At 52.1% G+C, this 26,801-nt stretch overlaps 1 protein-coding gene across 9 annotated transcripts in view; it reads left to right on the top strand.

Annotated features, from left to right (window-relative positions):
• GNB1L (G protein subunit beta 1 like) overlaps window positions 1-26,801 on the top strand; it is a 52,222-nt gene that overhangs the window by 16,131 nt on the left and 9,290 nt on the right. For all 9 annotated transcript variants that reach the window (XM_039872883.1, XM_039872884.1, XM_039872887.1 and 6 more), the window contains 5 exons: window positions 8,322-8,483; window positions 8,977-9,102; window positions 14,907-15,069; window positions 19,279-19,377; window positions 22,826-23,041. In XM_039872883.1, the coding sequence (XP_039728817.1) occupies window positions 8,350-8,483; window positions 8,977-9,102; window positions 14,907-15,069; window positions 19,279-19,377; window positions 22,826-23,041 (738 nt within the window). In that variant the 5' untranslated portion in view covers window positions 8,322-8,349. The remainder of the gene's footprint in view (window positions 1-8,321; window positions 8,484-8,976; window positions 9,103-14,906; window positions 15,070-19,278; window positions 19,378-22,825; window positions 23,042-26,801) is intronic.

The raw sequence follows: 26,801 nt of genomic DNA on the forward strand, positions 1-26,801 counted from the left end.
GAGTCACTTCTTCCACACAGCTCCCTGTCTAGGGCTTATCCCTGGGGCACCACCAAGAGACGAAGAAAACAAACCACCAGGGATTTCCTCTCACATTCTTTAGACTTTCTCTGCACAGAAATTAGCGGTTTCTACCTAAGTTTTAGCTACTGCTGCCTTTTGGCTATGCAACCTAGGCCTACCCTTAAGGCAATGCTGTAAGACATAAAAAATAAAAACGGGAAATTTGTCTCAGTACAGGTCACTTCTCCAAGCTTTTGCTTGCCTCCAAAATCTGTCAGCTATTGTTCACTTTTCAGAGTTTTCAGGTAGTTGCTTTTTTATATCTTGACCAAAGTTTTTAGTTACAATCAGCCAGAGATAGAGGCTATAGTGAGCTTACTTCATCCTAGCCAGAACCAGAAACCTCTTGATATAGTTTTAATTTATATTTCTTCACGAGTAAGGTTAAGCATCTTTGCATATATTTAAGGGCCATTTTCTTTTCTTTTCTTTAATCCCCTCCCCCCGACTTCCACCCCTGACCTACAGATGTTGCCGTCTCCCCTTAAGAACTGGATCTTTAAAGGTGGGGTGTCTCCTCCCACACACGCGTGGCACGCCCGGGACCTGGCACACCCAGGACCTGGTGCACCCGGGGTATAGGCCATGGCTCCACTGGGGCTTGAACCCAGGACCTTCTGCATGTAAAGCAGACATGCTAACCACTACTCTATGCAACCACCCCTTTAAGGGCCATTTTCATATATTTTTTTGTGAATTGTCTTTTTATGCCTTTTGCTCATTTTTCTATTTGACATTTAGTTTTTCTTTCCTTGATTTTGAAGTGTTCTATACATTTTATAGATACTAGAATTTTATCTCTTTTGACATGAAAAAGTTTAACATTTTATTGTTAAGTATTTATCTTTTTAGTTGGTATCGTATATGGGATTTTCTCTTAACAGGCTGTTATTTGTATATATGAAAGCTGTTGAACTTTTTGTTTCATTTCCTGCTACCATATGAAGTTTTTAAAAATGTTTGAATCTAATATATCATTAATTATCTAGGGTTCTATTTATCCTAGGATAAATTTTATCCTAGGATAAATTCTGCTTAGTCATCATTTATTATCTTCTTAGTTTGATGTTGTATTGTATACCGTCATGTCATCTGGAAAATAGTTTAAACTCTTGCAATTCATATGCCTCTAATTGATTTTTCTTGGTTAATTGCATTGGCTTAAATCTCCAGTACAATGTTGAATAGCAGTGTAGACAATAGCTATTCTGATCTTGGTGAAAATATCTTCAGTATTTCTTTATAAAGCAATATGTTGGTTTTAGAACTAAGGGTTTGTGTGTGTATTTTATTGTTTTTAAGAAACCCATTGGTTTCTGTTTGCTTAACTGTTTTAATTTTTAAAAAAATGGGTATTGAATGTCATCAAAGGCTTTTCAGCATCTCTGGCGACAATTATATAACTTTTCTCTATAGATCTATTAATATGGTATAAGACATTAATAGATTTCCTAATTGAATCAACTTTTTATTCCTAGGATAAATTCTGCTTAGTCATCATTTATTATTTTCTTAGTTTGATGTTGTATTCTGTTTGCTAATATTTTATTTACTGTTTTTGTGTGATATTTATAAGTGATATTAGTCTCTTTTCTTCTGATCAAAGCTTTAATTATATCTCATGAATTCTGGTATGTAGTGCCTTTTATTGTCATTTTAAAAAATTGTGGTTTAAATATTTCCCCTTTCACCTCAAAGTTGTTTAGTAAATGGTTTTAAAGTTTTAGTTGCGAGGATATCTTGGTTTTTATTTTGTTAATTTCTGGTTTAATCGTACTGTAGTCATAGAGTATTGTTTATTATATTTGTTATTTTTGGAACTTACTGATGTTTCCTCGTGAACCAATATGTAATCAATTTTTACACATATTAGTGTACACTTGAGAAGAAGGTATAGTCTCTGTTACTAGAGTGTAAAGTTCCATGTAGATCCATCATATCTTCCCTGTTGGGTCTTCTATCTCCTTACTTACTGTCCACTGTATCTGACTTGTACTAGGAGTGGTACAGTATGTTCTCCAACTATAAGTGAGTTTTTTTCTATGACTCCTTGCATCTCCTACAGTTTTTGCTTTATAAAGGTGGTATTTCTGTTATTTAGTGCATAGATACTTATAACTGTTATATATTTGTTGTAAATTTCAGCTTTTTGTATTATAAAGTGACTTTGTCAAATTTAATGCTTTTTGGCTAGAATTCAACTTTGTTCATATCAGTATTTCAACCTCTGCTTTCTTACTGTTTCCATGTGCCTGATAGAACTATTCATCTCTAATTTTAGCCTTTTGGAATTACTTCAACTTTTTTGTTTTGTATCAGTTTTTATATTCTGAGTATGAATCCTTTATCAGATATATTGTGAATATTTTCTCCCTGTCTGTAGCTTCAGTTTTGTTGTCACTTTGTAGCCTTTTTACTTCTTTAATGTCTCTTGATGAAAATTATGATTTTGAGTTTCATCTCTGTGAGATTGGAGTTTATTCATTTTCAATTTTGTGGTGTATTCGATTGTATGAATGTACGAAATCTATCCCATTCTGCAGTTGGTGGTCATCTAAGAGTGGGGTTGCTGTGTCATAAGGTGTGCAAAATAGTCCCAGATTGTTTTTCAAAGTGTTTCAGTTTAATGCTCCCTCTGGCACAGTAGGAGTTCCAGTTGTCCCACATCTTGGTCATTGTTTGACAGACTGTTTAATTTTTGCTAATCTGCTAGGAGTGTAATTATGCCACATTGTGGTTTTGACAGGCATTTCTAAGATTATTAATTAGGTTAAACATCTTTTCATATGTTATTGGCCACTTATGTTTCCTGTGAAATGTCTAGTCAAGTCTTTTGCTTACTTTTCTTTTTGACATTTTGCTTTTTTTATTGTATCGATGTATGTGTGTCTTCTGGATGTGAATCCAGTGTGGGTTTGTCTTCCTCCCCCAGCCTGCTTTTATATTTTTAAACCTATAGAAAAGTTGCAAGTATAGTATAATGAATTCCCATATATCCTTCACCTGCGTTCACCAATTGTTAGCATCTTGCCACATTTGCTTTACCTCTCTGCCTATATACTTGAATGTAGATTGAGATAAAGAGATTTTTTTCCTGAACCATTCAAAAACAGATTGCAAACATTACATTTTGCCCCCAAAATACCATAACCTAGGAATAAGGACATTCTTATACATAAAATATCACTGTCCTTCCCAAGAAAATTAACAGTAATTCTATATTACCTGCAGTCCATATTCAGATTTCCTCAGTTGTTCCAAACATATCCTTTGTAGTCCCCCCGCTTTTGATCCAGGGTCTAATCAAAGCTCCCACACTGCATTTGGTTGTGATACCGCTTTAGTCTCTTAATTTAGAAGAGTGGCCCTGCTTTTTGCTGTTGTTTCTCTTGACATTGACCTTTTTTGGTTAAGTCCAGCTAGTTTTCTAGTCCAGTATCTCGTAATCTGGTTGTATCTGATGTTTCCTGCATGTCATTGGCACGGATGTACCAGGATGGCATCATGTCTTCTTGTGTCAACTCAGGAGATAAGGGATGTCAATTTACTATTGGCAGTGCCAGTTTTGATCAGATGGTAAAGGTGGTAACAGCCATATGTCTCCATTGTAAAGGAACCTTTTTATTTTGTGATTAGTAAATAATCTGTAGAGTAATACCTTGGTATTACGCAAATCACCTGTTTCCCATTAACCTTTCACCCAGTTGGGCCCTTTTTCAAATCGGAGTGGTGAGTTTTATAGTTTCTTGCTCTCTACTTGTAGTTCAGTTCCCTTTTTAAAAATAATTTCTTTAAAACAATTAAGCAGTCTCATTTTATACACCTGAATGCTTTGCTCTGGGGGTCTAGTTCTGCTTCCTGTTGTTTCTGATGGTTCTCACTCATGGTGCCACATTTATTTGTTTTTCTGAATTTTGACTATGAGCTCAAATTTCACAGGGCTTTATCTAATCTGTGGATTTGTTGAGGCCTGAGTTGAAGGTGGGCTCCTTCTGAGAGACTTCACAGGCTGAAGTTTTGGGGACCTCCCATGGTGTTATGAATTAGGGCTGAAAACTGAGGACTGGTTTCATTCTGGCACCTCTGGATGCAGCTTTAGTTCTGGTTAAACCTAACACTGAGCACATAGCCCTGTGGGGTCTCATCTTTATGGGGATGCTGCTTTGAGATTACCCACCTTGGGAGGGCCCTAGTTTTGTCTTGCTGGAACTCCAGGTCACTAGTACAGCAAATGCCCTCAGGGGAGGAGCCAGCTGCAGACTCCACAGACCTCACTGGGTTTGACTTTTTTGTAGTGTTTGGCCTCTGAAGGTTCCAGGCTTTTTAAAAACCAATTTAGTGATGTATCAAAGATTTAGTTTTTTTTATTTTATCAGCATTTTTATTTGTTTTTTGTGGGGAGGACCAATTAGGACTTTCATCTTGCTATAAAGTGGCCCCTCCCTAGTCTGTGCTGGTTATGGAATGCTCAGGTGCCTCGTAGGGCTGCTGGAGCTGCTGCTGTGCCCTTGCCTGGCACTCATGCAGGCCCCTATCATGCACACACCGTTAGCGAGGCAGGACCTGGTGGGCTAGGGCAGACAGGGGCAGTTCCCCACATCTCTGGGTGGCAGCTCCCCCATGTTGGCTCACTTCTTTCTTGATTTCTAGGCCTCTTTAGGGAACAGTGGTCCTGTTCAGTAAAAGGAACGGGTTCCATGACTGAGCACTGGGCGGGTACCTAGACAGACCTGTGACATGTTCATGGGTCAGGCTGTGGCACACACAGAGGTATGAACCCCAAGTAGCCCAAGAACGTAGGGTGGCGACCTGCAGTCTCTGGGCACCAGCCCCTCCCCTGGCCCTGCCTCCTCTGCCTCTCTAATTGCCTGGGTTCTGTCTGCTGATGTGGCCCCCCATAGATTGCGCAAGTCTCTGCCAGTAACTGGCCATTTGTGTACGAGCTCCTACCTCTACCAGGAGGGGTGTCCTCAGATCCCTGTGGCTGCTTGGTCTGACTGAGACATGTGACCTTGATGGGATGGCGAGTGCCAGGTGCACTCCCCACACCTGGGGGAAGGCTGAGGTCCTCTCTCTATGGGGATAGCCCCAAGGCTTGCCAGGCTGCTGCTGCTGAGGGGATGGAGGGGAATGCTGTTGTAGTCTGTCTGCAGGCCGAGGGCCTATAAGGCTTTGGGGGGCATTTGTAGCATCAGTTGAAAAAGCTGTCAGAGTTGTACAAATTATGTCAAATTGTCTATTTAATTTTTAAAAGAATGCGTCTCACTTTGACATGTCGAGGACCAGGCAGAATACGAAGTTGTACACGATGGATTAAGTTTCATGTTCCTTTGCCCTCCAGGAGGAAGAGACAGTGATAGAACAGGGAAAGGGGGTGGTGGCCGGTATCACATCGGCCTTGCGCAAGGGGCTGCAGCCTCCGCTCCAGGGGCTGGGTGCCAGGGGAGATAGGGTAATGCGATTATTTTCAATTAGATTAATAAAGAATAATTAGATGTCATAAATCAAGTAATCATAGAATATTGTCATGAGAAAAATATGCAGCTAGAATTAATTAGTTTTCAAATAAAGCACTTATTTTAATTGCTCGAAATGACGGAACCCTTAATTGCCGATGCATCATTTTGGCCTGAGCATTTCGGTTGTTGTAACAACATGACGGGTTTGTTCCCTGCAGTTCTGGGGAAACAATAGAGGAGAACTTGATTTCATCACCTCCGAGAGAGCCTTGTACTAGTAAGGTTCTGGAAACTTCCATCAGGCCCCAGGCAGGTGGCAAGTGTGGGCTGGGCTTCAGCTGGCGATGCGTGTGTGTGTTTGTGTGTGTGTATGTGTGTGTGTGTGTGTGTATGCACAAGCCTGTGTGTGTATGCATGTGTGAGCACATGTGTGTCCATGAGCAGGCATGAACATGGTGTGTGTGTGCATGTCAGGACTGCACAGTGGAAGACCTGCAAAGGTGGTCTCTCAGACTGAGTGGTGGGGTACCCCCTCAACCTGGACTGGGGCTTTTTTACTGGGTTGAGGTACTTTAGCAGGATCTGCATTCTTGGTTTTCTCTGAATCTGGGGCCCTTCAGTACTGTACTCATCTCTGGCCAGCTGTTCTGACAGGGCAGACACAGCTTCGACCAGCCGTGACTTCTGAGGACCCAAAAACTGCTCCTCTGAACTTGTCTGTCAGGCTAGCCTGTCCAAGGGTAGCCACTGCAGGATTTGTGGCCCTGGCCTGTAGCATCTTCAGGGAGCTTACCTGTCTCATGCTGGGACAGAGGCCATGGGTCATGGAGCAGCATGGGGTTGGGTCCCTCTGCTCCCCACAAGAGGCCATCCTTGTGTTTGGGAAGAGTCAGTTGACCTTTGGGAAGAGCCAAAGGTGAAAAAGGTTGTTAGGCTGAAAACCCTGAGAGAGAGAGAAAGAGAGAGAAACAGAGAAAGAGAGAGAGCGACAGACAGACAGACAGACGCAGACACAGACTTGGCCATTTGTAAAGCATGTTCCCAGATACCCGCTCCTTCTCTTTGAAACTCTGTGACAGAGGCAAGATCTAGTGGTAAAATGGCCAGTAAGGGTGACCATCCACCTTAGAGTCAGAGACTGGGGCTGCCCCTTCCTGGCCCTGGCCCTCACTCTGTAGTGTCTGCTCTGGGTCATTAAGATCTAGGACCCAACCCTACTCCCACTGGCCATGGTGGCCAGACCTCATTTGGACATGGGTGCTGGTAGCGGCCTCCCTCCAGGTCTCTGGGCTCATCCTCCCTGCGCCCTGTTCAGGCCCCAGTAGTCTCCAGGCTCTGGTCGCTGCTCTACCTCTGCTCTCTGGTGACCTGGAGCCCCATGGGCCGCCAGCAGGGACCTCAGCCACTTCAACGGTGGCATTTCTTAGGTGTTTTGAACCTTTTGCTCCATTCAGACTACTCCTGGCTCTCTTTTGAAGATAGACTAGAAGGAAAGGGCTTGGGATGCTTTTAAGGAGGGGAGGTACAGGGCTTGGCGTTTGAAGGCATGGCTGAAGTGGTACACCAGACATGCACCCATTTGAGAAACCCACGCCTCTCCTGCCTCTGTACCCATGTGTGTGCCCAGCCTTGTCCTGCAGCCCCCTCCTGTGTGGGCCTTAATCCTAGGCCTAGAATCCCCTTCAGCCCCTGGCATCAGCCTCCTGGCCAAGGCTCCCTCCTGGAGGAACCTTTCCTGTCTCCTTTGCCCCAGTTTTACTTGCCCCAGCTCCTCTGGTGGCTGTGGCCGCCATAGCGGTTGGGTACATGGCCTCCTCCCTGTTTTATATGCAGGCTGGAAGTGAGTAGGTTGAGAGCTGTTCCAAAGCCTAGCACCCTCAATCCAGCCCGGGGCAGACATATGTGCCCTCTGGCTGTTGGAGCCAGTCACTTCTGATTCTATACCCCCACCCCCACTCATGCTGAGAGCAGCCACCCCTGCACTGTTGAGTCTCTGGCTGCCTGTGGAACTGAGGTGGCATGAGAGGAAGACACAGGCCTCCAGGGACTCTGCAGGGTTGGGTGGTTGAGGTAGGCTTAGTAGGGGCACTGGGTGGATCCCAAAGTGATTTGGTCCCTTGCCCCTTGCCTATATGCTGCTGTGCCGGCCCCTCTGCCCCTTGATGGAAGCACGCAGACTCCGGAGCACTCGGGCCTAAGCCTGAGGGGTCGAGGGCAGCTGACTAGACTGTTCCTTTTCCAACAATAAAGGGTCTGCCTCCTTCACGGGTGGTAATATCGATGAGCAATGGTGGGTGTTTAGACTCAGGACCCATCATGGGGCGGCATTTCCAGGACATGTGAGGACCATCTTCTGGTCCTGCTTGCTCCTCTGGTACCCGAGGACCCTGCACACTCGGAATTTGCTGGGAAGGCTAGTTGGGGTGGGCTTCCTGAGGGAGAAGCTGGAGGAAGGCAGGACGAGTGATGTACAGCCCAGACAAGGACAGGCCTGCTCCAGCCCAAGTGGGACAGCACTGGGTGGCCAGTGGAATGCAGGGAGCCAGAAGGTGCAGCTAGGGGGTGGACTGGAATTCCTGAAGGCTTGTGGAGGGCTCTGTGCTGGGCAAGCACGGCCAAAGAAGGGTACGCACTGCTGTGGGACTAGGGTGGCGCACGTTGGGACTAGGATGGTCCCACTTGGGTGCAGAGGCCAAGAGACAGATGGAAAAGGGGGTGAAGGGGTGGACTGTATCCAGGGAGGCCTCCTGCTACCTTCCTGAAGGGGGACAGTTGGGTCACTCACATGCCCTCTCTCAGTCCCCAGGCGACTGCACCTCCATCTAGCATGGCAGCCCAACTGCCCTTGCCACCCCCGCCGCCAGACCCCCAGTTTGTCCTCCGAGGGACCCAGTCAGCGGTGCATGCACTACATTTCTGGGAAGGAGCCCAGGGGCAGGGACACCCACTCCTCCTCTCAGGGTGAGTAGCTGCTGTCAACCTGTCCCCAGGGGCTAGCCCAGGGTGAAGTCTGGAGTGGGGGTTAGCGAAGAGCCTAGTGTTTGTTTGGGGCTCCTAGTGAGGGGCTCAGGCTGCCCGTCATCCAGGTGCACTGTGCTCTTAGAGCCCACTTTACTTTCTGTCCCCTTGGGCCTTGCCCCCTCGGAGGAGACAGGAAACATGCCCTCTCTGCTATAGGTGCACTGTTAACAGTGGCCCTTTCTCCCTCTGTGGAGAAGCAGGCTCTACCTGGGGGGTCCTCAGAGACTCCTGACGGTCCCCTTGGAAGAGGAGCATGTGCCACTTTTACCCTTAGTTCACATTTAGAGCTGTCACCTAAGCTAAAAACTCGAGCAGCTGGAACACCGGGTCCACCAGTGGCGTGGTCTCTTGGCTGGCCCTGTAGAGCATGCTAGGCATGTCTGCCCTTCTCCGACACCTCCTCCTGACCCTGCGCCTGCACTTGTCTGAACAGGTCCCTGAGTGGGCTGGTGCACATCTGGAGCCTGCAGACACGGAGGGCGGTTGTCACCCTGGATGGCCATGGGGGCCAGTGTGTGACTTGGCTGCAGACACTGCCCCAAGGGCACCAGCTCCTCAGGTAGGTCTCAGTGACAGTGAGTGTGGTCCCGATGGAGTCAAACTGTGGCCTTCAGTGGGGGCCAGGAGCTCTTCAGTGGAGGCCACCAGGGCAGCCCCATTTGCAACAGGGTGTGACCTCTGTTCTCAGGCCATCCTGAGGCAGTATGTCCGGGGTGTGTGCTGGTGCTGCCTAGGCGGGTGTCCACTGAGAATGGCCTGATGAACATATAAGATGAATCTGTCAGTATCTGCACGCCACTGTGGCCTGAGCAGAGCCTGCCTGGCCTGCTTAGGCTCTCCAGTGGTGAGAACTGGGAGCCCATGGCTGAGCTTGAGGTCTCCCCTTGGAGGAGCCTCAGCTTCCCTCCTGCAGGCCTTGGTGCCCTGGTGTCACAACACTGCTCTGCTGGATGACCTCCCTGGCTGTGGAGCCATTTTCCCACAAGTGGCAAAGACTGGTCACCAGGGCGGCACACAGAGCCTGAATATGAAGCTCACCAGGCTGGTCAGGGCTACACTCCACTCCCTGATGTGGCTGCCTTCAGGGGCACTGGGAGCACCACACAGGTGCCCAGGTCTGTAGCAGTCAGGGCTGGCCGATGTAGGGTCAGCAGAAAATGGCAGGAGCAAGGGTGGCCTGGCACTCCTGGTTGAGGAGAGTGCGTTTGCCGGGGCCGTGGCAGGCCTGGCCTGTGAGTGTCACAGGGGCCATGAGGGCCTGGAGGCTGGGCAGCAGACTGGGGAGTGGATGCGTTCTGGTACTTCCACCATGGCCTGGTGGAGTTGACAGGCTGGGGACTCTAGGCAGGAGGTAAGCCAGGAGGCAACAGGAAGAGGCAGATGGATGAGAGAACAAGTGGGAGGGGCTTTCCTGCTCCCCGTGGGCAGAGGGAGGGACAGGGCAGGGCACAGACCAGGAGGGTGTGCAGGGAGCCAGGGGCACACCTGGCTGCCAGAGCAGGCCATTGTTTTGGGTCACACTGACATCTGCCCCCATTCAGGGATCACTCTCCCAGCCCAGGAATCAATCCCCAAGTCAAATTGTTGCCCTCCTGGACACTCTCTGCCGCAGCACTGCAGGACTGGCCTGTTTTCCTCCTCTGGACTTAGATTCTGGACATCTGGCACCATAGAGCCAGTCCCCAGGAGATGAGGCCTGCTGGGCCCCCACTGGTCTGCAAAGCTCTTTTATGCCAGACTCATGCAGCTCCCACCACCCTGAGGGTGGCTGTCAGGTGACCAAGGGACCAGAGGTGTCTGAACATGTGCGTTTGTAGAGCCTTCACAGGGCCTTGCCTCCTCCCTGGCCAGGCTGGCCCAGATGTCCTACCCACACACACACACCGCTCGGTGCACACGGCCCTCATGATTTTGGTCTTTCCCTGATAGTAGAGTAGACGTCATGTCCAAATACCCCGCTAAGCCACTTGCAGCAGGAGTTGCCATTTGAATTGTTCCTACAGACTTTTCAGCCAAGGTGTAGTCCCTTCTGGGCCTCCTGCTCCTCCAGGGCCCAGCTGCCCTCTGGGAACCCATGGCCATCAGTGCTGGGGTGCCTGATACCCTGCTCTCAGGCTTCGCTCCTCAGAGAGCCGGGCTGATGTGGTGCTGGGTGGCAAGCTCCAGGTGTGACCTGTGAGCAGTGTTAGAGAGCGCCACCCCCACTTCCAGCTGGGATGGCACTGCTGCAGCTCCGCTCCAGGCAGAGGACCTGTGGGTCTGGAGGCCTGCAGCACAGACTATGCAGATGCTTGGAACGCCCAGGTGCATTTATATTGCACTAGAGGCCGTGTGCCCAGCTGTGTTTGGAAGCTAAGTCCCTCCCAAAGAGGCTCTTGAGGGAGGAAGGTGGACTTTTATGTCAAGAGGAGGCTGGAGGACAAAAAGCAGGGAGCCAGGGGCTATAGCCCTCTCCAGCCTGTACACAGGCCTCCGGGTAGCCCAGGGGCTGCTCCACAGACACCTCCAGCCCCACCTGCAAACTTAAGGATGCACCTGTGCCCTCAACAGCCACCTGGGTAGGTTTGTTTCCTGCCTTTTTTATTGTGAGGTGTAACATACAGAAAAGTACCCAGAATACATTTGCAGACTGTTGTATTATCACAGAGTGGACACCTGTGTAACTACTCCTAGCAGGAAGCAGAGCACTGCCAGCCCTGCCGTCCGCCCCCATCCCCAGAGGCAGCCCCTCGTGCCTCGCTCGTGCTTTGCCGTCTGAATGTGCATCTCCAAAGGCAGAGACTCATTTCGTCTTTTTTTTTTCTTTTAATAAATGATCTCATTTAATTTACACGACTCTATAAAATAGGTATCAGCAGGCATGTTTCATAGAGGAAGAAACAGGCCCCAGAGGGTGAGGAGACCTGCCGAAGGCAGTGACACCAGGAAGCAAGGCGGTGAGGACCCAGACCCCGGCTGGCCTGACTCCTGAGCCGAAGCCCTTCTGTGGTTCCTACTACGGCTTCTTCGGAAGAAGGGCGGGTCCGAGAGCTTGCTTCAAAAGATAACCTGCTCCACCTTCTTCTTAACTTGAAAAAGTGGAGTCTTCCAGACAGCCTCCTGTTCGTCTGACTTCTTTCACTAGGCTCTGTCTTTGTGAGATCCACCACAGTGCATGTGGCTATGGAGCTCTGAGCGGGCTTTCTCAATGTAGTACTCTGTGTACCCAGATCACTTACGTTCTACTGTCTGCCCCCATTCTTGGGCAGAGATCCAGGTTGTCCACTTGGGCCTGCTATGGATAAAGCAGAAGAAGGCTCCCATCCAGGCCTCCTGGAACCCGGTGTTCATGAATCTACAGGGTGGACCCCATGTCCAAAGGTGGGAGATATCTGGGCCACAGGGTGCAGGCATATTCGACTGCTCGGAGGCGCCAGGCTGTACCCACCCCCGTGCAGTGTCACCTGGGGCCAAGGAGCTTCTGGGTGTGGTGGTCCCTGTGTGAGGATCAGCTGGGGTGACAGGCCAGGAGAGAATGTATACAATTTTAGTAATTAGGGGACCAGGTGAAGGAGGTGTGGGAGCTCTTCCTACTATTCTCGCAACTGTTCTCTGAGTTCGAAACAAATTAAAAAAAAAAAGTTACTTAAAAACAGGCCAGTCTTTTTCTCATGGCGTGACTGCCGTCTTAACCGTGAGTCAGATGTCCTCTGTGTGTGAGCATGTCTCTCACGTGAGGCTCTGGTCTGTCCTTGTGTCGGGGACACTCTTACGTCTATCTCCCCTGTAGCCCAGCAGAACGCATTGTCAGCCCGTTCCTCAGGAGTGCCGTGTGATTCCTAGTCCTCCAGATACCCCGGCATTTTGACATCAGCTCGGCAGGTTCTTCACGATGGAGTTGAGATTTGGACTGGGACTGAGTTCCTCTGGGTCAGCCCGGAAGAGCAGCCAGCTGCACAGCACTGAGTTCTGGGGGCCTGGGCATCTCATGTGACAGGGCAGATCTGTCACAACCCTGGTGGCAACACCAGTGATTAGATGCTGGGCCTTGTGTGGGCTCTCTGTTTTCCTCCCACTGTGCTTTTCTGCCCCAGGGCCCACTGAGTTGTCACGTCTCCTTCGTCCCCTGTGGTCTGTGCTTTCTTCTCTTACCTTTGTTTTTCCTGACCTTGACCCTTGGGAAGAGGGACTGATCGGGAGTTTTGTAGAATACCCCTCATGTTGGGTTTGCCTCATGTTTTCTCAGGATTAGTTGGGTTGATGGGCTTTTGGGAGGAAACCCACAGAGGCCAAGAGCTCTTGTCCTATTGTCTGGCAGTCTGTGAGGTCCACAGGAGTCATCTTTGGTGAGGGTCACCTCAGTCACTTGGGGACGGCATGTCTGCAGGTGCCCTACCTTCAGGGACATTTCCCGCTGCTTACTGCACTCCTCAGAAATGAGTCCCTAGGTCCAGGGACAAAGAATTAAGGAGGGTCAAAGAACATGTGGTCGTGTTGAAGCCACCACAGTGAGTAATAAGCATCTGGGGGAGGTACTTTGAGGTGATGTATACGTCCTGTTTCTCCTTAAGTTTTGCCCACTGATTTTAGCATCCGTCAGTGGGTTCTGCCCCCACAGTTATTACGGGGGTGTTCTTCTGGGGACTTTGTGTTTCCTGCACTCCTACTTTGGGAAATTCTACTTTAATTGGGATTCCGTAAGGAAGGTTTATTTTCTCCATTTATTTATGTGTTCTCTCATGAGTCTGGGCTCATAGAGATTTATTTTATTCTTTGGTTATAATCTCATACTACTGTTATTTATTTTAATTCTCAAATTGCTCCAGCTTTGGCACCTGGGTCCTTTAGATGTCCCCCCATTCTTTATTTATTTTTAAAGTATTTCCTTACTTTCTGGCTACAAGATGCCCAGAACTCGTTTTTTCCCCCACTCCAGCCCTAGTCTCAGCTATTTCTCCAGAAACCTGCTTCCTATTTTTAGAGAAAGAGTAAGAAAGCAGACCAAGGTGCTAGGCATGCTCGTCACTACTGGGGTTATTTGCTTCTAGGTCCTCTCAGGGGGCAGCCAGGGGAGTACCTGTGTGTGCACGGACCACGCTGTGTATATACCTGTATGCACCTGTATGAACCACGCTGCATATATACCTGTATGCATCACTGTGTCTGTCTGCCTGTATATGTGTTGGCGTAAGCATGCATTCATCCTGGCGTCTCTGATCCAGATCCAAAACCACAGGTCCATCTCACCTCCCCTGGGCTTTTTTGTGATTGCCTTCTGGGATGGGAGAAACCTGGGTCTTGTTGTCCGCCACTTACATACTTTTCTGTTCAACCCTACTGTACACATAAGGAGGTTTAGAATTGCCAACCCACACCCCTGGGAGAAACAGATGGACCAACTAGAGTCCTTTGTTTCTATACAGTTATTTTTTCTTTGACCTTGCAGTATCGAATTGACACACTTTTCCAAAATTCCTTAAGTCAGCTTTTGTCTCCCCTCCTGCTGGACTCAGTATGCCCTACATTTGTTATAGTCTGCAGTCCATCCTAAGATCCTTATGTCCTGATTGTTTGTTAATGTAGACACAGTCAAGTTTGTGGCATAAATCTGTGGCCTTGACAATGCCCACGGTCATGTTATGTGCCACCCCAGGGCTATACAGAGCAGGCCATACCTTGGAGTACCACTGTAGTCTTCTGTCCTGCCATCATGCCTCTCCTGGAAGGTCACACACACCAATGGAATCATGCAGTATGTGGCCTTTCGAAAATATTTTTGAAAAAAATCTGGATTCCTTCACTTGGCAAAATGTATTGAGACCGTGCAGGTTGTTGCATGCGCCCTACTTTGTTCCTCTGTTGCTGAGTGGAATTGCATGATGTAGATTTACCAGTTTGTTATCCAGTCTCCTGTTGAAGGCTTGTTTCCGGTTTGGGCAGTTATGGACAGACTTGCTGTAAACATTTATGTACAGGTTTTCGTCCGAATGTGGGTTTTAAATTCACTTGGGAGAATACCTGAGGGTGGGATTGCCAGGTAGTCAGAGTTAGTTCACAAAGGGGTGGAGGGAGGGAGACACCCGCTTTGGCAGCATGGGGAGAGAGTGGCAGGAAGATGACAACAGGCCTCCCTCCCCAGGTGTGCACCTGGGATGCCCACGAGTGTGTCAGGCATTGGGCATCTTGGATGCAGACTCATGTGTGAATGGGGCCGAGACGCCCTTCCTCAGCTGAGGTGCCCCAGCCTGATGATCTGGCACTGGCCATAGCCCATCTCTGGAAAGTGTCTCCTGCCTTCCTTTGGCCTCAGGTTGGCCACAGCAAGCTGACATTTATTCAGGTCACCTGGGAGGCTCATGGCCTGTCTCCTCTTGGTTTTGACAGTCAGGGCCGGGACCTGAGGCTGTGCCTGTGGGACCTGGCGGAGGGCAGAAACACCGTCGTGGACTCTGTGCACCTGGAGAGCATGGGCTTCTGCAGGGGCTCCATCCTGGCTGGGGGCCAGCAGCACTGGACACTGGCTGTGCCAGGGAGAGGCAGTGATGAGGTGAGCACCAGCCTGCACAGCCCCTTGTTCACAAGCCCCTGGGCGCTCAGTTTCCCCGACATGGGCAGGCGCATTCTTAGCACCTGGTTGCAGGAATGTTATGCCTGCTGAAGGACTCCATGCAGCTTTGGGACAGGTCTGGGTCTGTCTGCTGGGTCGAAGCTCCAGGGTCCTTGGGATGGGCCTTGGCCTGGTCAACTGTGAAGTGGCCCTGGTGGTTAGAGTCAGGAAAGAGGTTCGGGGGATAGCTGGTGTCTCTGGGAGGCCCTGGAACCTGGATCAGTATAGATGGACGAGTATCAAGGCTGAGGCTCTCAGGTGTACTGAGGGAGAGACTGCCCATACAGGTCCTCAGAGGACTGAGGAGCAGGCACGTATGCAGGGAAGTCCCTGGAAGGCAATCAGGAGGTAGAGGGAGCCAGGGCCGAAGGGGAGGGCAACCTTTTGGGAACAGAACTGGGCGCTGGTGTGAGAAGTCACAGGCAGGGCTAGGGTGTGAGGGGTAAGGGCTGGCACTGGGGTGGTGATCGCAGTACAGAAGGGCACAGGTGAGTAGGGGAGCATCAGAGAACAGGGCTGGAGGGTGGGGTAGGCGTGACTGAGCCTCGGAAGTCACTGTCGGATGGTGCTCAGGCCAGAGCGGCCAGCAGTGGTTGTTAGTGGTGGCAACTGTCAGTCCGGACAGTAGAGCCCACACCCTGGGGACAGAAGAGGCAGAATTCCCCAAGGAAAGCAGTGTCCAGGGTGCGGGACAGATGGCAGGAAGCCAGGGCAGGGGTGATAGAGGAGGCAACGTGGCTAGAGGTGCCAGGTCTTGGGGAAACTGAAGGGAAATGGGAGAAGAAACCTACAAGTGGTGATTGGATGGCCTGGGGAGTGTCAGGGCTAGCTGCTGGGGGCTGGGGGTGGGGTGGAGGGCAGGGAGAGGGAGCCCCTTGTCTGCCTCCCACTCCCTGTGTCCCCTGATGGCCCTGAGAGCCTGCATAGCAGGCAGCTCTGAGCAGGGACCCGAGGCCTGTGCACACGGGAAAGTTTGGCCCCCACCCAAGAAGAACCATTTGTCTTAACGCATATCCAGTTCATAAATAATGAGATAGGAACAGGCATTTATTTGTTCATGATTGCATTTAAATCACCAATTAGGAGCTACATACACTTTTCTTGCCAATTTGCCAAAAACCTGTTAAAAGTTTTATTAATGTGAAAAGAAAGGAGTGTGCTTCCTCTGGGAGAGCCTGAGCCAGGCAGCCCAGCCTTCCCACTGTGCCGCACATGCAGAGATCGGCCTGGGGGCCGAGCCAGCTCTCCTGCCCAGGCCAGGGTGCCGCGTGCTGTCCTCCACCTCGGCCACCCCAGGACTTCCGACTGGGCACGTTTCACCTCCTGCCCTCACCCTCGTCCCCTGGGCCTGGCCTCTGAGGCTACTCATCCCTCCTTCTTGAGGGTATTTTTAACTGACCTCCTGGCTCCCAGTTCTAGCAGCATCTGTGTTTTTCAGGAGCAGCCAGTTTGGGGACCTTGTACATCCTGGGAAAATGGTTATTGTCCATGTTCCCACCTGGAATCTGCTTGGATGGGGCCCTGGAAAAGCATCGCTGGCCTGTGCCCAGACAATGCCCGGAGAGGACATGCTCCCACTTTGCTCGGCCATCTGGGTGGCCGCGCTTGTCCAAACCTAACATTTTCCTTCTGGGAACAAAAGTTGCAGTTGAGTGCCAGATGGAAAGCACTCTGGTGTCTGCAGGAGGCTCTGAGCACTGGCTGTTGGGCCTTCCCTGGTCCTCAAGATATAGCTCCTTATACACCTGCCCCCACGCTCTCTCCCATAGCACCTAGCTCAGACCTCGGGGCTGTCCTGGTTTCCCCCTCACCTCCTCTCCTCCTAACTAGAGCAGACTTGCTGGGTGACTCACGCCTGCCGAATCCCCTTGTCCTTGTGCCGCTCCTCACTGTCACCAGAGGAGTCTTCTTGAGCCATGGACCTGTGTGCCAGGCTGTCCAGGGTGCAGATCTGTGCAGACTGGCAACATTCGCTTCCTCTGACATCCTTCTCCCTGTGTCTTCTCCTTCCCCCACCAGCCACTCAGCATCTTGAAACCCGCCTGTCCTTCTGTTATGGTGACAAAAGAAGCAAATCTCGTTTTAAGAAATCTGAATAATTCAAGAAATAGAACAGTGCAGAGAGTAGGAAATCAGGTGTCCAGCCTCCAGCAGTTTGGTCTGTGTCCTTCCAGACCCTCTACTCACGGCACAGTCATGGGCCAGCTCACATGGACTCTGTGAAGTGACAAAGGAGGCCCTCCCACTCAGCCGCAGCCTGCTGCTTTGCACTTGGTCCAGGGTCAGGGCTCCGGACTCGAAGCATAGGACTGAAAAGAGCATCTCTCTCCCTCTCCCTCTCCCCTGCAGCATCACTCCCGTAGAGAACAGAGAGCCCCCTCTCCTTTCTCTGCAGTTTTTACTTTGGGGCCACACCCGTTGCCACTGCATCTTAGTTATCTACATCCTCTTATATTTCTTTTTATTTTGCTATAGCTTTTCCTTGAGCATCTGCTGATCCAGGGGCTCCTTCTTCTGGCAGCCTCTTATTTCAATGATGGTAACAACTGCTCACATCACTTTAGTTTTTTTCTGTCTCCTCTGTGGGCAGTAAGAGCCCATGCGGTTGCCATAGATGCTGGCCTGACGGTGGTGGGGAACCTGTGTGCGTGTGTGTGCATGTGTGTGAGTGGGTGTGTGTTCACGTGCATGTACATGCATGTGTATGCGCACATGTGCATGCCTGGCAGGGGCCCCAGGATTTGCCCTTCCTAGCAGTGAGCCTGTCCCCCGGTGTTGGGACACTGCAGGCTTCTGGTGAGGCCCTGCCTAAAGCACACCCACAGCCCCAGCTTGTGGAGGTGCTGCCCAAGGACAGAGGCAGGTGTGAGCCACATCACAGAACCCTGAAGCTGAGAAGACCAGGACACAACACTGGCTTTCCACTCTGCCTGCAGCTGCCCTCAGATGTGGCACCCAGTGCACTGCACGTGTGGCAGATCTGGAACTTAGACCTGGGACTTAACTCCAATTCTCAGGCCAGTTTTTCTATGTGCATTTGTGAGATCAGCTCAGACCCTCACACAACTTGAGTTCACCTCAGGCTCTCATTGCTAGGGGTTCTGCACTCTGGATGCCAGATAGCAGACCTGCTATCCATGACCCCTCAATGTCCCCGACCGATTCGGACCTCAAATTCCTCATCTGCAAATCAGAAAATGCCCCCATGTCGGTGAGGAGTGATGTGTGGCTCCACAGTTGGCTGCACATTGTTACTATGATATTGGTGGAGCCACTCACGCCAGTGCCTGTGGAGCTAGGGGCTAGCCGAGTCTCCCACCATGGAACGGCAGACCTGCGTCACATGGAATCCCCTTCCTTCTTCCGAGCCCTGCGGGAGTGGCACCCTTGTCCCCGCTTGGCAGATGAGGGAGCTGAGGCACAAGACATGCAGACAGCTGGGCGCCCAGTTCCATTCTCAGGGGCTCCAGTGTCCAGGCCTGCTCCTCATGGCCTTGACAGTCCCCTGCAGACGGTGTAGGGCAGAACCTGGCCCAGCTCAGTGGATAGGCTGGCCCAAGTGTGAGCTGGCTGTGTGGGGCAACAAGGCACATCTGCCAGCTCAGTTCAGGTGACACAAAACAGCCACGACACCCAGAGTAGAGATATGGGCACTGGGAATAATAGCCAGGCTCCAAACAGAGCTTCCCATGGTGCCCATCATGGTCATTTCCTAGATTGGGTGGTGGGACCCCAGGTGGTCCCTGTGCAAGTCTTTGTACCATTCGAAATGCTTGGGATAGTGCAGAGTCGTTCACATGTAAAACCCACGGCAAGTAAGGGAAGCAGGCAGAGGTTGGGAGAATGGGCGAGCTGAGGCTCCTGCTAGGCAAGGTGATAAAATCGGGAGAGGAAGGAGGCAGCAGCGGAGTGGGAACACTGCTCAGATATGTGCCGGTCATTCAGGAATGACGCATACGTTGTTTTGCAAGGCCCATAGCACTAGAGCCCACGAGTCTGTGCGGCCTAATTAGGAGGCTGAGATCCCAGGTTCTTACCGGGAGCAGACAGAAACTTGCAGCAGTCTTGGCTAATCGCCTTAAAAGTCTCTTGTTTGTATAGCAGACTGACTTGGCGCCGGCCCAAATCAACTTGTTTTCTTACTGTCAGGTTCAGATTCTGGAGATGCCATCCAAGACGTCAGTGTGCACCCTGAAGCTGGAGGCAGATGCCAAGCCAGGCATGCCCATGTGCCTGGAGCTGTGGCAGGTAAGGCCTAGCGCACGCCAGCCACGCCCTGTCAGCCACGCCCGCCAGCCGTGAATCATGCCCCATTCGGGATTTGGTTTGTCGTCAAACCAACAGGGCAATTAGCCCCTTGGGAGAACATGTGCTTGCTGCCTTTCTCAGCAGCCTCTGTCTCCTGCAGCCCCTGCCACTCTCTTGCTACTGCAAGGGATGCTCCTGTAAACCGCTCAGGGCAGGCCTCCGCAAGTTAGAGTGAGGGGCATCTCTCTGCCCATGCAGTGAGGAGGGACAGCTGGGTCAGCTGAGCTGGCCCCCTCCCGGGGAGGGACTCCTCCTCTCCTCTCTATACACCAGTCCCTGGCCCTGCACAGAGCTGGGAGGGAAGCGCTGACTAACCCTGCAAGCCTGCACAGCCCGGCTGTGCTTGGGATTAATTTTTGTTACTTCTTTGCCTCAGAGAGGCAGAAGTGGGCTTAACATGCTGACTTTTTCCATGCCACACTTAGAATTTCTGGTCTGCAACCATTTCCTTTTTTCTTGACTGTTCTTTCTCATTAGAGAGGATCAGGAGGCTTCTTCTGGAGTGGCAGCAGAAGCCAGGTAGTCGAGTGTGAGGGGTGTCACAGGCCTGAGTCCAGGCAGGATGGGTTTTGGCTCCATGTCTGAGCCCGAGGCCTGGAGGGATCCTCCTGGGCCTGCCTGCCTTCACCAGAGGCTCTGGTTCTCCTCGAGGCACAGTTGCTCAGCACCCCAGAGGTCAGCGCTGGCTCAAAGTGTACGTATCCATTCCTTGGACCACTCAAGTTTGGGGCAGCAAAGCAAATGGTCTGGTATATTCACTTAGAATCCTCGGCAGCATCTTGGCCATTGCAGAAACTGGTAAGCAGGTCACAACAGTGCCCACCTCAGGAGTGCTACTTACAGGCCATTTTCCCAGCTCTGTTCAGTTCACCAGCATCTTCTGAGGGCCACCCTGTGCCAGCCTGGGATCAGGAGCAGGCGATTCCTGCCTTGTACCTCAATGCTTGTTTGAACTCTTCCTAAGAGTTAGACCAGATGGGCTCAGGCAGTTTGGAGATGTTTGCATGACCAACAGGATCGTGGGGACAGGTATTCCCAAGCCTTCTGCCTCTTTAAGGACCAGAAAGATTCCCTGGCCTTTCTAGCAGTTGGTTTCCTCCTGTGGTTTCTTAACTAAGAATGTTCCGATTGGAATTCAGGATCCCGGGTAAGCTGACACTATGGTGTGTTGCTCCTGCCACAGTCCTTCAGAGCAGCCCGTGCGGGTGAGGAGGTGAGACTCTGAGGCTCACCTAGATGACGAAACTCTGGGCGCCAGCAAGTTTGTGGACACTTGGGGAACACCCTCGAGGCTATGCCACTGTGGCACGGTGCAGTGCTCACAGGTCCCAAGGCAGGACGTCTGTGGCTACATCCACTCACACTTCGCTCCCTGGCAATGCTGTCATTGCATAATCATGTAAAAATTCCAGCAGAAAAATGTGTAGAAATGGGATGTACAAACTTGTTAAGGTAATTAATATAGTTGACAGAAGGACAAATCACGTTTTTGTTAGTTGATACAGATTCAACAGAAAGCATTCTGTTAAGAAAAGTCTGTGTTAATCTTAGATGTCCGTTTTTTTCTCTCCAAACCTTAAGGTCCAGGCTGTAGTTTATTAAGCCTGAGTGTGGTAGAGTGGCCTGACGCGGTATTTTTTTCTGAGACATTCAGATGCATTCTTGTTTTATTCCTCAAGGAAGCCAACCTGCTTTGTTGTGATGATTATCACATAAAAGGTCAGGATCAGAATGGAGCCTCATGTGTCTCTCATACCAGCCCTGAGAGCAGTGGACCCCATCCAAGCTGGTGGCTCCCACGAGACCTCAAGGGCCAGCACCACAGATTGGGGAGGGGGGTGTGTCTCAGAGTAAGTCCTTATAGTGACTTCAGGTCTTCACCTCGTGGAAGTCAGCCTAGCACTAAGGCCGTGGCCACCAAAGGCCCATGGCCACAAGAGCACGTCTTACCTTTAGTCTGTCACTGTAGGGCCACAGGGACCTGCATGCTAGGAAGGAAGCTGGAGAGGCTTGCAAGGCAGGTAGAGAGCAGGGGCCAGAGCTCAGCATTTGGGCCCCCTTGGCAACTGTGGGGTGAGTCCCTGCAAGCCAGTCCAGCCCCTGCTCTGGCCTCCCCGTGGCACCTCAATGGATAGATCACTAGCATGGAGCCCCTGAACTAGCTGAGGTGCTCAGAACCCAGACACCACAGGCATCACCCTGGGCTATAGAGACTGACCAGAAACAATGTGTCAGCGATGGCAGGAGCCACAGAGGAGGGAAGAACGTACCCACACAGCATGTTCACAGGAGCTCCAGCAAGAGGCGAGGAGGGCCTCTGGTGCTGTCTGCCCACGTCCTGTGAGGCCCAGGCACTATGCTCAGCACCAGCCTTGCCCACCAGCAGTGGACCATCCTCAAGAGTTGCAGGTGACCCAGGAGGTAATCTTGCTGACCAGTCCCCCAGGCCCCCAGTCTCACTGGTGACCATCCAGAGGCTGAGGGGGGCCAGGCCCAGTTGGAGCTCACCAAGGCTCAGTTAAGCTCCTGGCTCTTGGAGAATTCACTGGGGAGGGGATGTGCTCAGTTTTTCTGACATTCTAGTGAAGCCAACCCCAGGCAACTCAGTTGGGAACACTGAGATGAATAAAGAACAAAAGGCATCAGCCGGTGGGTACTCTCTGTCCTGGAAGCAACCTAGGCATCTGTCCTAGAAGCATTTCCTGTTTGTAGTACCTGGGGACCAGGAACCAAGTATGGGGCGCCACTCTCAGTGCCAGGGCGACATGGACTCCTGCCATGCTCTTCTGGAGTTGATGCAGAAGCTAGATAAACGAGGCGTCTGCCCAGGGTGCGGGCCCTCTGACCTGTGCCCTCATTCATCACAGTAGCTCAGCGCCGTGGCGGCTCACCAGGCCTGGGGGTTGGGAGGCTTCTGCGGCGAAGTTGACAAAGCACAGAAAGTTCATTTTTCATTGACATGGAGCTCACAGTTTTCTTTGGTTGGTGGTTGTAGACAGGTGACTGGCCCCACCAAGGGGTCGAGAGTCTCCGACCTGTTGAAAAGAGGGCCCAGCAGCACCCTGCGATCCTGGTAGGATCCTAGCTGGTGAGCAGCGGCATGGCATTGTGAGGCACACTAGGCGGCCCCAGGGCTCTGTGCCCTCCATTCTCAGCCCTCAGGGTGCCCCAGCACTAGCCCGTGCAGGCCCTGTGCTGATGGTGTCAGCCATCAAGGGGGCGTGCAGAGCCTCTGAACTGTTAACCGCCACGTGAAGAACACAGGAAACAGCTCCCCGGCTGGGCTGCCCCCGGGGCCAGCAGAAGAGACAGCCCATTTCTCAAGCCCTCTCTACCCCAGAACATATCAGGAGCCTTCAGGAGCTGACTGCTGTGCTTTTCCCCACAGGCAGATTCCAGCCCCCGCCCACTTCTTCTGGCCGGCTATGAGGACGGATCGGTGGCCCTGTGGGACATCTCTGAGCGGAAGGTGTGCAGCCACATTGCCTGCCACACAGAGCCTATCATAGGCCTTGACTTTGACTCCCAGAAGGCCAGGGGCGTCTCGGGCTCCGCGGAAAAGGCGCTGGCTGTCTGGAGCCTGGATGAGCAGCAGGCCCTGCAGGTCAGTGCGCCAGACCCGAGATGTCATTTATCCTGCTCTGCACTAACAGTCTGATAGGCTGAAACAATATTTAGGCATGAAGAGGAGTTGTTGCAGATCGCTGGCTAATTAATCACTCTGAGGCGGGGCGCAGGCTGGCCTGTCCTCGTGGCCAGTGCAGGAAGAAGGAGTGTGGGCGTTTGTGAACTGTTCACATGGTTTGGGTTTCTCTCAGACCTTGGGTTAACAGCAGTCACGTCTTGTCCATCTAGAGAAAAGGCATGTAGAGTCCCGGAGTAAGTACGCAAGCTCATTTGCAAAAATCAGAGGAATTTGGTCAGTAAGGAACTGATTAATCAAAAAACAAAAATTGCCCAATGTGGAGAAATCCACGGAGTCACGCCCCAGTGGCGATCTGCGAGCAGGCTTCTGGGAAGCTGTTCCTCACGGGCAGTGGGGAAGTCGTGTGAGGCCTCAGAGTGGAATAGGGCATTGCTGAAAACCTTCCCATAATGTCCCAGGAAATCTCATAATGTCCCAGTAGACTTTCTCATCTAGCGTACCTTGTGGAGCACTTGGGGGCCAAGTCTGGGCCTCTGCCTGGTGCTCAGCATGGGGTGGTGCAGCCTGCACACTCAGCCCTGTTTAGGATGCGAGGGATGGAGTTTGGGGGCAAGGAGCTTCCTGTCCAGGCCCAGGAGGCTAAGGCCATGGGGGATAAGACGCTAGGTGTGTCCTGGGCTTCCTGGCCCCCAGACGGTGACCTGGGTGCACACTGGCTTCTGGCAGTGGGCAGAGAGCCCCTATTAGCCAGGAAACCTTGGAAGGCTGTGACTTGACCACGGTTCCTTGGAAAGGCACCTCTGTGAACCCAGGTCTGGTCGGGAGCAGGGCCCTAGGTGGTGCCAGCAAAAGTAGGAGCAGCCTAGCTCCTGGCCTCACCTAGGCTCTCATCACTGGACAAGGCCTGGGGGCTGCCTCCTCTGCAGGGCTGTGTGGTCTAGGCTTCACCATAGACAGGGGACCAAGGAAGAGGAGTTCTCTCGGGGGCCTTCTCCAGGTGGGAAAACCTTGCCCAGCAGCCTGGAAGCCTGCATCACCTCACACTCGCCCAGCCCGGGGGCCGGGGGTGGGGAGTGGCCCTGAGCAGATACCACTGGGCCCCTGAGGCACATGGGTGGGGGTGGGGGAGATGGGCCCCGGGTGAAATCAAGGCATGTTGCAGTGCTCAGCAGGCATCACCATGCCCTGGTTGCAACCTGGGTGTTCAATGTTGTCACCGCGTCATCCCAAGAAGGGTCAAGCAAGGACAACTGGGGGCAGGGCTGGGCAAGGAGTCCTGGGCAAGAGGGAGGCCGGGAAGGAGCAAGGCAAGAGGGTGCACCCAAGACAGCAGTGACATAGAGGCCCAAGGACAGACACTGAGGTCGGGCAGAGTGAGACTGAGAGATGCCCTTTCGTGTTGCAGCTGGAGGGGCCAGTGTCATCCCCAAAGTAACAACAATCCCTTTGGAGAACCAAGGTTAGAACCAGAGCAAGTGGCCAGTGATAGCAATGATGGGGCCATGCCATAGGTGTGAGGCTCCCTGGTGTCTCTGTGGAAGGGATCTGAGGGTCTATCTTGAGTCCTGGGGAGTAGCCCAGTCAAAGCCCAGCAAGGCAGGGAAAGGAAAGGGTTACCTGTCGCATTTGGGAATAGGACATGAGTTCACACTTCTTTGGTATCACTTCTACCAATTGTCCAACCGTCTCTCCATCCTTCTGTCATCCCAGGGAGTTCACAGAGTCCCCAAAAGAAGCATCTCATGGACTTGGTGGGGGTTGGGAGGGAAAGCCATGACGGTGGCCTTTTTTAGAAGCTGGAGTGGAGCCACTCTGGTGCTGAGTCTTCATGTGCTGAATCCTCAGCCTTGCTGGGTGCTGAAACCATCCCCCGCCTCCCACCTCCACGGGCATCAGGGTTTTCCCTCGCACCCCCTCCCTCCTACTCTCCAAGCTTCATGGGGACCCACCCACTGTGGAGTCCAGTGCTCTACCCTACTGTGCCTCGAACCTTATCGACCCGAGTCTGCAAAGAGCTAAAGACCCAGGTGGCTTTCTTGAGAGACGCTGCCCGGCTGCAGCGCCCCCAGATGCCCGGGAATGGGCCCTTCTGCTGTCCTGGCCCAGATCTGCATGGTCCCTCCTGGCTTGTTCAGGAAACAGCTGCTGGAACTTAAGACTTAAATTTATGGGGCATGTTTCAGTCCAGAGATGAACTTTTACTGTACTGATGAATAGAAAAGTTAAAGCAGAGGGTATTATTAATGAATTGGAAAGTTAAAGCAGAAGGGGAGCAGGCACTGCAGAATGGACGTAGTTGGTGTGATGGCAGTGCTTGGGCCAGAGTCTTGCTCAGCAGTGCATGTCAGAACAGGAGAGCGCTCCTCCTGCTGAGCATGGCCACCTCACCCAAAGACAACTGGATGTCATGTTCAAAGTTGGCCCAGAGGCCCTGAAGACTCTCAGGCTGCGAAGCGCAGACCCCTCAAGAGGAAATGTCCAGGGGCCTCAGCCCTGGGCATCCACAGGCATTCTTGGCCCGGGGGCCCTTGGTGCACCATCCCGGCCCTGCAGTGAGCACTGAGACTCGGCCGTCTGCTGGCCCGCAAGCCACGTGGGCACAGATGTGCCTCACCTCACGGCCTGCTGCTGAAGTCTCTAATGAGCCCAGATCAATCTCTCCCAGGCGGGCGCAGGGCGCGGAGATGCAGATGAGGTTTCCCGCAGCAGAGCGTGGGTAATGGGAACCAGATGGCGGCCGCGCCGCGTGCACATTCCTGGCACCTGAGGTCATGTGCTGTGAAAGCCACTAGTGGCCAGGGATCCTTCCCAGAGGGTCCTGGTCCAGGATGGGCTTGGCCAAGGGCTGAGATGGTAGCCAGGAGCCTTTAGCCACCGGTCAGGATGATGTGGTCTTGGGGGCATGCCATGATGCTGGGCCACTCACCTGCCTTCCCAAGGTGGCTTTGCCAAGAGCCACTGAGGACTTGGGCCTCAGCTGTCCTCAGACACAGGTGGTGCACAGACCTGCTCCTTCCTCCTACACTTGGGGCAGGGCCCACGGCCTTGAAGCAGGAGCTGATTTATGGCCAGCATTATTTTTAGGCCTTTAAATAATAATGAGCCTCCCCACCCCAGCCAGCCTCAGCAGGGAAGCAGACTAACTGCACACACACACACACCCGTGCCCAAGGCCGGCCAGGTGTCCTCGCTGCGTGCGTGCGTGGCCACTGCCCACAGCCCCGCCAGGAGCTTCCCTCTAAAGTGTCAGCAGCAGGACACATAGGGCAGGTTGGAGGGGGCGTGCAGGGCCCTGACTGCGCATGTTCCTCCTGATTTTATAACAAGAGAGAAGAGAATTGCGGGCACAACTCAGCTCACCATGAATACCTTTGATGGGCCTTTTTCTTCCTCAGAAACACAAGCCCCAGCACAGGGACTGGGCTTTTCCAGTTTAGGTCCCCGTGAAACCCCCATTGCTGCTTCTCATTGCCTGCCCAGGAGCCAGGAGTGCACTGCGAGCCTCTGCCGTGATGCCGCTGCCACTGTGTTTCCTGGAGGAGTCGTAAGCGGGGCAGGTGGGGCATCTTAGCCCCTCCTAGGTGATGATGCTGGCGTGGAGGCATGGCAACACTGCCTTGGGGGCAAAGTTTACAGGAGAGAAAAGGATGTGGGACAGTGATGGTCTGCCTCTCGTGCTCGTCCCAGCTGCCAGTGCTGTCCATGGGAGTTGGGAGGG

Source organism: Pteropus medius, unplaced genomic scaffold (assembly GCF_902729225.1).
Source record: "Pteropus medius unplaced genomic scaffold, Ma_sr-lr_union100, whole genome shotgun sequence".
NCBI classification, from domain to species: Eukaryota; Metazoa; Chordata; class Mammalia; order Chiroptera; family Pteropodidae; genus Pteropus; species Pteropus medius.